At 42.4% G+C, this 11,026-nt stretch overlaps 1 protein-coding gene across 1 annotated transcript in view; it reads left to right on the top strand.

The window, feature by feature from the left end:
- The window catches only part of XDH (xanthine dehydrogenase), a 105,922-nt gene extending 96,978 nt beyond the window's left edge, over positions 1 to 8,944 (top strand). The window contains exons 32-36 of the mRNA XM_042780679.1: positions 652 to 766; positions 3,697 to 3,762; positions 5,196 to 5,384; positions 6,694 to 6,870; positions 8,894 to 8,944. Coding sequence (XP_042636613.1) covers positions 652 to 766; positions 3,697 to 3,762; positions 5,196 to 5,384; positions 6,694 to 6,870; positions 8,894 to 8,944 — 598 coding nt within the window. The remainder of the gene's footprint in view (positions 1 to 651; positions 767 to 3,696; positions 3,763 to 5,195; positions 5,385 to 6,693; positions 6,871 to 8,893) is intronic.
- The last annotated feature ends 2,082 nt before the right edge of the window (positions 8,945 to 11,026 follow it).

An 11,026-nucleotide genomic window follows, 5' to 3' on the forward strand; every position in this document is an offset into this window, starting at 1 on the left:
CCACACACACACACACATGGTTCATGATATGTTGGAATGGTATAGGGTGCTCAGGACTGAAAAAGAAAAAAAAATTGTAAGAGAGGATCTGTTTCTATTAATAATGTTTTCCTCAAATAATATGTTAAAATTACAAAGGAGCCAGTAGTTGGAAAGTAATGTGGGTGAGTAGCTGTTTAAAAATGCACCCAGCTGATGTGAGCTACTGATCTTGTTTACTTCCCATTCTTGACAGTAGTCAATAGACTTATGAGCAGGTGAATTTGTGTGAATAGCTCAGGAACTATCACAGGGAGGACTTTAGGTTCTGAAGAGCTTAGACTCTTTGGAGTGTGATTTTAATGTTCTCCATGAACTCAGACAAATGTCACCTCATTTACTACCATGTGGAGACCAGCACACTGATTGTAAGCAGTACTGTCTATTCAGAACAACTCATGTAAGGGCATGAGCAAAATAAAACAGAGTCAAGAGACAGAATACCTGCGTTTCATTAACATGTTCAAAATATTCCAAACATGTGGATTTTGTTGAAGAACAGCTGAACGAAAATAAAAATCTTTTAAGGTCTCAAGATTTTGTGGGCAAAACTGTGTATGTGGTGTGTCCTTATCTTCACATATAAGCAGTATTTTCTCTCTTTTCCCCCAGAACACCCAACCTTGGTTATAGCTTTGAGACAAACTCAGGGAATGCCTTTCACTACTTCTCCTATGGGGTGGCTTGCTCTGAAGTTGAGATTGACTGCCTAACAGGGGATCATAAGGTAAGAAGTTGGAAAAACCTTAGTACTAAGGTGGTAAAAGAGCATAGAAAAAACTGAATTGTAATATTAACAGCAGATAGAGATAAATTTTCTGGTTGGGAAAACAATGCCTTACAGCAGGGATCAGCAAAGTAAAGGGCCAGATAGGAAATATTTTAGGTTTTGTGGGCCGTGTAGTCTCTGTCTCAACTACTTGACTCACTGGTATGGCATAAAAGTAGTCATAGACACAAAGGACTTATTTCCAAAATCTATAGAAAGCTTCAACACCTCAACACCAAAAAGGCAATCCAATTCAAAAATGGGCAAAAGACTTAAACAGACACTTCACTAAAGATGATATGCTGGCAGCCAACAAACACATAAGGAATTGCTTGCGATCTTTAGTCATTAGAGAGATACAAATCAAAACAACAATGAGATACCATCTCACCCCAGCAATGATAGCAAAGTTCAACAGGACAGAAAATAAATGCTGGCAAGGTTGCACAGAGATTGGAACTCTCATACACTGTTGGTGGGATTGTAAAATGGTACAACCATTGTGGCAAACAGTATGGTGTTTCCTTAAAAAACTGAAAATAGAAATACCATTTGATCCAGCAATTCCATTACTAGGAATATATCCTAAAGACGTGAGAGGCAGGACATGAACAGACATATGCACACCTATGTTCACTGCAGCACAATTCACTATAGTAAAGAGATGGAAACAACCTAAATGACCATCAACAGGTGAATGGATAACCAAATTATAGTACATGCACACAATGGAATACTATGCTGCATTAAAGAACAATGACAGGTACATGAATTATCTCACAACATGGATGAGCCTGGAGGACATTATGCTGAGTGAAATAAGTCAATCGCAGAAAGACAAATATTGTATGATCCCATTACTGTAAAAAGACAAGGAATGGTTTGCTTAAGGAAGAGAACTTACTTTGTAAGTTACCAGGGAGGGGAGGGAATAATGTCAGGCTAGTTGGAGGCTACCTGCTGAGGTAGGTAAGGGGAGGGATGGTATGGAAAGAGTCTGTGACCACCGTGATAACATTGAGGAAAGGGAGGACACTGAATTGTGCACATAAGATATAGATGACAGAGGCTAATACCAATGCACAATAAATAGTGCATTACCATTAATATCAAACACCAGGCTACAGATAAACACATAAACATCTGAGAAGATCAGATGGGGGTTCATGAACAGGATTATACCCTAGACCAAGGATAGAGTCATCTTAGGCTAGTCTTGCACAGATACCAGTGATACAAAATACCCATAATCCTTACAGAAACAACAGAAGGCAGACATAGAGCAATCCCTCACAGACAGCCAGACACTGTGGGAGAGAGATCCAACAAATTGACAGACTCAGGACCATAGTATTGGGGGATACCAGACTCAATTGGCACAACAAAATACATACAAATTTTGTTCCACGACCTACATTGGTGAGTAATGACTTGGGTCTTAAAAGCTTTCAAGTGGCTATCTAAGAACAGCTAATGGTCTCCTATCATCAGAAGAGAAGAAGAGTGCAAAAAATCCAATGGCATTTGGAAGCAATCAGACCTAGGACATGACAGACCTTGAGACCAGAGCAAGATGGTGCCCGGCTACCAAATGCCAGCCACTCAGGAAAGGATCAAACTGGAGATCTTGGATAAAGTGGGAGGAAAAACGTGGAACAAAATCTAAAAGCACAATAATAACCAGAATTTCTGGTTGAATGGAGTCTAGTGGGACCCCTAATACTATGGCCCTGGGATATACTTTGGGCCTGGAATAAAACTCACTCCCAGGCTCTGGCTCTTAGCCCAATAGTAAAGAAGACATAGACGCAGATCACTCAACCCAGGGTGATGCACCCACATATTCTATGGAGATGCATTCCTTGGAGCAATTGACCACGGGGCACCAGGGGGCAACATTCACATGGAGGAAATATAGGACACAGGAGTGCATAACTATGCACGGTGCCGGGGGGGGGGGGGTTGGTGGTTACTGGGAAGGGAGAGGAGGAAGGTGGTTTAGGGTTGGGGATGGTAATTGGGGAGTGAAACTAAAAGTGCATGAAATGTTGAATGTAAACCAAATTCTGCTCTGTAAATTTGCACCTAAAGCACAATAAAATAAAGAAAAAAAAAAAAAAAAAAAAAAAAAAGGGAAAAAAAAAAAAAAAAAAGGCAGTCACAGACAATAGGAAAATACATCAACGTGGCTGTGCTACAATAAAATGCTGTTTATGGACACTAAGATTTGAATTTAATATAATTTTCCCAGGTCACAAAATATGCTTCTTTTTACTTTTTCCAACTATTTAATAATGTAAAAACATAATTAGTTCACCAGACACATGGCCAACAAGTTGATTCGGACTCATAGCAACTATATAGGGCAGAGTAGAACTTCCCCATACAGTTTCCAAGGCTGAAATCTTTATGGCAGCAGACTGCCACAGCTTTCTAACATGGAGCAACTGGTGGATTTGAACAACTGACTTTCTGGATAGTAGTCAATCACTTAACCACTGCACCACCAGGGACCCTTTAATTAGCTCACAAAAACAGACAGTGAGATTGATTTGGTCCATGGGCCATAGTTGACTACCCTTTCCTCACATATCTACCCAGACTCAGGTCCAAAGCCCCATGTCCTAGGGACCTACCATTACTACTCACACATAAGTGTCTGCACAGTTATTTCCCACTACTGAAGGAATGTTGCTGCTCCTCCTCCCCTCCTTGTCTGCTAAGAACTAACTTTAGCCGTGATGGCAGTGGAGACTTGGCGAGACATTAACTCTTCTGACCAAGTATGCCCAGCACTGGTGTGAAGATACGATTTGGGTTGGCTCTTACAGCTTAATAGTCACCAAAACCCATATATCATCTCAAACATCTTTCTCCTCAAACTTTAGAACCTCCACACAGACATTGTCATGGATGTTGGCTCCAGTCTGAACCCTGCCATTGATATCGGGCAGGTAAGGCTCATGAGGGACCAGGGTGGTGATGGACTTGGCCGTTGATATGCCCCATTCCCCTCCCAGGATCACTAGGAACAGCATGTTGTCCAAAATAGTTTTAAGTAGACCTGAATGTGGTACCAGATGAATATCCTACAGAATGTGATATAGATCGATGAGCCCACCCAGCTCTCAAGGCAGAAGACAAATTAATATGGATTAACTTAGAAAGGGCACTCTCACCTCTGAGGACGACATGATGAATGGTGAAAACATTGGATACACACACACTTTGAGAGTGAGCAGAATGTAGAATGAAGACTGAATTTGAGATCCATGCCTAGGCAATTAGATCTGAGGTCAGAAAAGTTTTCTCCTTCCTCCTTCCTTTTCCATACAGAGCCACTTTTGTTCTACAGGAGGCCTATGCTACCAACAATAAAGTGATAGAGGGCATTGGAGCAAAAGACACAGGTAGAGCAGGAGTAAAGGCATGAGCCAAAGCAGATCACTGTTGGAAAATATGAGAATATTGAGCAGATTCAGTAGAGTAGCAGAAGATAGTAGGAGGAATAAATAATTGAAGCATGAAGGATTTGGTAGAAAACGTAGATCATATTTCTCAAAAAGTGTCAATTACTGAGTACTCAGAAATCCAATCATTAACTAATCTGCTCATTAATTCCTTAAATAACTGCTGGTGAGCCATCTGTGGGCAGACCCCACAGGGGCAGGCAGCCCTAATACTAGACAATGGCAATCCAAAGATGATTAACCCATGGCCTCTCCCCTGAACAAATCATTCTGCTATGGAGGGACCACATTGCCCTCATGTGAGCAGCAGGCTGGGTGAGCAGATGTGCAGACCAGTAGAGTGTGGCAGGTGCCTGGTAGAGGTCTGGAAGATACTGTTGGGATCTCTCTCTCAGAGGAGAGATGGAGTGGGAGTTATAAATGGTCTGAGGCAAGTCTCAAGGAATCTACTATCCAAGACATCATTCTTCTCTTGGGGCCATCTGAAGGTCTGAGATCTCACTCATAGTACAGGAGGGAGAGTGGGCCCATGAAGGACAGTGCTAGCAACTGTGAGCTTGCTTTTTAATTTGGGGTTGCCATTTCCTCAGTAGAAAAATAGAAAAACATGTCTCCATCAGCCCTAAAACTAGTTTTAGTGGAAAATTGTCCCCACCACTGTGGGACCCAGTTAGAATTGCTGACCAATTCTGAACTGACCTTCAGTGTCAATGCTTTTGCTCTGAGTCAATCCCTGGTGAAGGCCCAGATAGGTTATCCTGGGGCTAGGGCAGGATCTGGGTTAGTATTAGAGGTCTCCTTTTAGCTTCTTTCAAGGTCCCTCCTCAGAAGTAGGGCTTTGCCCCTGTCGTGGGAAGCAGTATTCATCTTTGGGGAGTAGGGAGGCAGAATAAACATGGTATCTGTCTGCCCTGCAGGTGGAAGGGGCATTTGTTCAAGGCCTTGGCCTCTTCACTCTGGAAGAGCTGCACTACTCCCCCGAGGGGAGCCTACACACCCGTGGCCCCAGCACCTACAAGATCCCTGCATTTGGCAGCATCCCCATTGAGTTCCGAGTGACCCTCCTCCGTGATTGCCCCAACAAGAAAGCTATCTATGCATCCAAGGTACTGTCACTCTGGGTCTGCACTGCCTTACTACCTGGATGGAGGATGAGGAGTGGGGCAGGGAGTGCACAAGTAGGGATGAAGGGCTCTGGTTATTCACTGCTCAAGTCTGCAAGGGGATCCTCTTGAAGAGAGAAGAGGGCTTGGGACTGGCTTTGGTGAGGACAGTGGAGAGGTGAACAGTCCTGCCTGAGAACCAGTTGAACTGAGTTGAGGACACCAGCTCCTTGCACGGACTTGGATTCCTAAATCAAATACTGAAGGTCAAATTTTGGCCTCCACTCATGTTCCAGGTGTGTATCTCTGATCCTTGACACTGAGAGATGGTGAGGATACAGCGTTCCTGTTGTCCCATAATAATGAATGCATCTCCTTCATTACAGAGAGGGAAGTTCCTTTGTACACAACCACTCACCTCCTTCAGTTACCAGGACCCAACCTTTAGACTTGATCAGCATGCCTGAAGGATTATGAAAACATAGTTGAAAATTAATTCAGCTTATTTATACATTCCTAGGCCTAAGAAAGAAGATGAATAGCCATTTGTAACCAACCAAACACATTCACTTGCTCATCTCATGATTTACTTTACTATGTGGGGGTCTGGGACATGTTGTGATCCCCTTCAGAATTCATGATAAAATTCAAATTCATGATGAAATTGCAGCTCCATGAGCCCACCCCCTAGAACTTTTGATTTGGTTGGTGTGAAATAAGACCCTGGAACCTGCATTTTTAACAAGTATTCCTAGTGATTCTGATTCTGATGGTTGCTGGTCCATGCTTTGAGCAGTGGGGGTGGAGGTGGGGATGGAGGAGATCACTGCTAGAAGGTACTTTAATTCCAATTGGTCCTTACGCCTTTAATTTCAGCAGTTGCTGCAAGTATATTTATTTTACCCGTAAATGTCAGAGTAGCGAATAGAGTATTTCTCTAGGCTAAAAGCTGCAAAGAAAGAGTTAAAACTCATATCGGACAGATATTTTTCTCTCTAAATTGCAATTATTTAATATAACTTTGAATGATACATTATATTTACATGATGTCATCAAAGATTACATAACAAGAGTTAAGAGAAATATGCCAGTAAAGTGTGCTCATTCATTAGATGGATTCTTCTCTGCTCTGTTTAATTCTACTTGCCCCTTCCTACCTTCCTTGGTGTTGCCTGTTAGTGCTGGGTGGGGTTTCTCTGGCACCACCAGCCTTTGTTGTGCCGGGCTCCCTGCCCATCTCCTGGTTCCTCTCAGTGATGCAGAGGCTGGGGCCACTCTGTCTGAGTTTCTGCCCTGCTCTCTGTTTGTTCAGGCTGTTGGGGAGCCACCCCTCTTCCTGGCTGCCTCCATCTTCTTTGCCATCAAAGATGCCATCCATGCAGCTCGAGCTCAGCATGAAGATTCTAATAAGCAAAAGCTTTTCCGGCTGGACAGCCCTGCCACCCCAGAGAAGATTCGCAATGCCTGTGAGGACAAGTTCACCTCCCTGGTATGGTTTCTCTCAAGTGTCCCCTTAAGCTGAGGAAGGCTGGTGCAAAGCCTGGCCTGTGAAAACAAGGAAAGATTCTGTAAAGAGAAAATGAGGTATTGGGCTCCGTATCAACTGGTAGCTTTATACTAATGGCCACCCTTCACTACATGGTATGAGACAACCAAATGAACTTGCAAGATAATAATGAGAAACCTCTCTAATGTAGCAGGTTTTAGCTGGGCCTTCCTACAGGCAGGTGGAGCATTTTGCATAGTCATCACCCACAGATTCCATACTTTTCCTCCTAGATGAGGATGACGGATAATACTTGAAATGAGCCTAATCTTTAGTATCAGTTGCTAGCATTTTTGAGATCCTTCTTTGTTAAAGACACTGCGTAAAATATTTTGGAATTGGGGGGTTGGAGAACAAATTAATTAGGTTAACCACATTTGCTCCAAGGTGGCATAGTGCCTAAGGCATTTGACTGCTAACCAGAAGGCTGGCAGTTCAAACCCACCAGCCAATCCTCAGAAGGAAGGTTGGGCAATCTACTTCTGTAACGATATGGCCTCGGATACCCAAGGAGGGGTCGCTATGAGTCTGATCCGACTCAATGGCAGTGAGTTTGGTTTTTAGTATGCTGATACTGAGGACACAGAGATGCCCTTGAGGACTTTGCAACTTTTTAGGTAAACAGATGATTTCATTATACTGTGATCGATTGTTACCATGGAGGTATATGTAGTAAGAGCACAGAGGAATTCCATGGTTTGAATTCCATTTGAATCACTTTTGGAAGCCCATGAGATAACTTTAAGTGGAAATTTACTGGCAAAAGAAAACCATGTTAGGACTAGAACCAGCTCAGCTTCTGAGTTATGCTAACAAGGGCACCGCACATATAACCCACTGCTGTCAAGTCAGATCCGACTCATAGTGACCCCTCCTTGGGTTTCCGAGGCGGTATCTCTACAGAAGTAGATTTCCCAACCTTTCTTCCAAGGAGTAGCTGGTGGATTTGAAATGCCAGCCTTCTGGTTAGCAGTCAAATGCCTTAGGCACTACGCTACCAGAACTCCTGAACATATAGAATCCTCCACACATATAGAAGTCTCCAATTGCCTTTTCAACTGCAACCTCTGTTGATTTAACAGAACGAAGTTTTCCTGATACTGTGATAGCTTTTGAAATTTTAGAGGTCTTTGGGTTTAGAGGTAGAACTGGTACTCATGGACCCAAAGTATACCAGAGATAGGGAGGATATAGGAGAGCTCCCTAAGCTGGGCAAATCTGCCATCCCAGACCGCAATACTTAGGGTGAGGACAGCAGATGAGCCCTAACAGGGCTACCTTTCAGGTCTGCCCCTAGATTTAGTTGGGGAGGATGAGACACATAAACCATGTGCTAAGCTCCCAGACAGTAAAAATATCCATAGCTGTGCAGTAACCTTCCCATCGCCCTAAACTTTCCCACCATGGGCCCCCTCCATGCTCAATAATTACCCAAACCCAATTTCCCTGAGACAAAAGACTCTGTATAGCCCCCAATAACCTTACACAGGTTTCAAAGTTAGCTCCTTGCAAACAATCTGATGCAGAACTCAATCATTAGAGCACCTGTGAGGTCCCAGACCTAAAACAAAGATTCTAATCCAATCCAGTCCCAGCCAGTTTTCATATGTTACAACTCACCAGTGATTTAGAATCCTTGTGATAGATTCACATGAGCACCTCATTCTGTGAACCAACAATGCTTTTTAATGTTGTGAGAGCCAGGTAAGATGCAACCACATCCCTGTTGTTCATCACAATAGCCCCAGAGCCTAATATAGTGCCTGCTACATGGAAAGTGTTCAATAAATAAATGAAGAGTAGGATTTAAAGGGTCCTGTCCTGACAGTAGTGCCAAAGGCTGTTTGGTCTTGGAAATGGTGGTTGGCAGTGGTGGGAGGTAGCAATGTATGTGAAAGGATGGGGGACACTGAGTCCCACGCTATTGAAAGACCCTGACAGTGAATACTCTGTCTTTCCTTCCTAGTGTGTCACTGGTGCGCCAGAAAACTGTAAACCCTGGTCTCTGAGGGTGTGAAGAGAAAGTCCCCAAGAGTGTCTTCTTATGCTACACTGGGACTTCCGTGGAGTTTGATGCATGTACTGCAGAACACGAATCTATCAAAGTTGCATGATAACAAAGCTGTGATCCATCAGGGTGATGTTTGGAAGAACATTGAGTGCCTTGAAAATTTTTGATAAAAAATATTATTTGCAAACATAATGATATGCAAATTCATCACTGTTAGGCCCAGGTGGCTAATATGAGATTAAGGTCATTTCGTGTCTATTTTAATCATGTATTTGTAATAGATTTAGGAGTGTTTGTGCTACACATTTATCACACTAACTTACAAAGACCATCACTGTGACCAAGTTCTCTGGACAGCCTGTGTAACCTCAATCGCTGACAAGGACTCTCCTTCAAAGAAGAGTCCACAGATCTCTAGAAGCTTAAACCAAAGTTATTCTAAATCAATGTGCTGTCCTCTGAAAGTCTTTTCTTCAAACCAAAGAAAGTCAAGTTGTAACCTCAGATCCATACCCAAATTTTGCAGTGGGGCAGTGGAGTAAAATTAAAACCTCTATGAATCTTTGGCTTATTTGAAAGTGTAAAGATTGAAATAAGATCAAGGTACATTGGATCCAATTTTATTAAGCTGCATAAAGTAAGGTTATTCAGTAAAAGAAAAATCCAACCTACCTGATAATTAGGTACTTACAAGTTGCTAGATTTCTTCTCCCACTCTGTATTTCCAAAAAGATAAGGTTTAAAAATCTTCATTTGAAGGCAGAGTAATCTCCTCCCGGAAATTATGCTATCAAAATCAGTATCAGCCAGAAAAACAATAGTTTAAGGAGCCAGGGTTCTCATACTAACTCTGCCTCTAACAATCTGTGACCTTGGAATGTTGCTGCCCCTTTCTGTGCTTCCTTTTACTGAAAAATAAAAGGGTTGGACTGGATAATCTCTTACATCTTCTCCAGCTCTATAAATCTATAAATATGTGACCTTGAAAAATCCAGTTATATAAGATATCTACAGGTATCAAAGACTTGGTTCCCTTACTATTGCAGAATAACTGGGCATAATAAACTCTGCTTAGATTCATTCAGTTTCTTGAGGTTGGTAAAGCAAACAGTAGAAGAAAAAATTTCCTCTAGTTGCTTCAAGAGGTGATTTCATCACTGTCAGCCATGGTGGCAGGTGAATGATGTTATACTGTCATGTGCCTTCATCATATAAAACACCCAATCTATGCCAAACACCCTTGTTCTGTGGAAGGAGGAGAGTGGATAGTGGGAAACAATGTAGCTGAGTTCAGTGCTTGATGTCACTAATAAATGAAACTGTCAGTTGGCTGGCATTTGAGGAATGGTTATTAATCATCATAATCACACCAAATGCTAATACCTGTCATGTGTTACCCAGTCTTCATTTCTAGAAAACACACATACCAAACACTCACATGCTTTCTCTCTCTCACACACACACACACTCTCATACACACACACACACACACACACAACTCTAACAAAAATTCCAATCATAGACTTGCTGACTATTTTATAGCATGGTAAAGTCTGAAGTGTTTTAGAAATCAAATTGGTATTTACAATAAGATCCATGTAGGTCCACTTTAGATGATTTTCTGGGAAGCTCTTGGGCAGGGACTGAGACTTGTCACTTGCTATTAGTGATGTCCTAAGGGATGAGCAAAGAAGCTCTGGTGGTGTGGTGAGTAAGGTATTTGGCTGTTAACCAGGAGGTAGGTGGTTCAAACCCTCCAGTTGCTCCACAGGAGGAAGATGAGGCAATCTACTTCTGTAAAAATTTACAGCCCTGGAAACCCAATGGGGATTGGTATGAGTTGGAATTGGCTCGATAGCAGTAGGCAGTAGGAAGGGATGAGCAATGTCTCTGAATTCCCTTTTGCGCTTAAGAATTGAGACAAGAGTGAAGTAGTCACGAAAATCAAATGAGTGAATGCTTTGTGAACTATAAATAATTGTGTTACTTTGAGGTGTTATGCTCCTCAGACACCTTGCCTTGCCCTGTTGTCCTAATCTGCAAAACTCCTCAAGTCTATAAAGTGAAGAATTTCCTTAGTCTTTTTGG

The sequence above is a fragment of the Orycteropus afer genome, unplaced genomic scaffold (assembly GCF_000298275.1).
Source record: "Orycteropus afer afer isolate SDZICR_OR568_19922 unplaced genomic scaffold, OryAfe1.0 scaffold00054, whole genome shotgun sequence".
NCBI lineage: Eukaryota > Metazoa > Chordata > Mammalia > Tubulidentata > Orycteropodidae > Orycteropus > Orycteropus afer.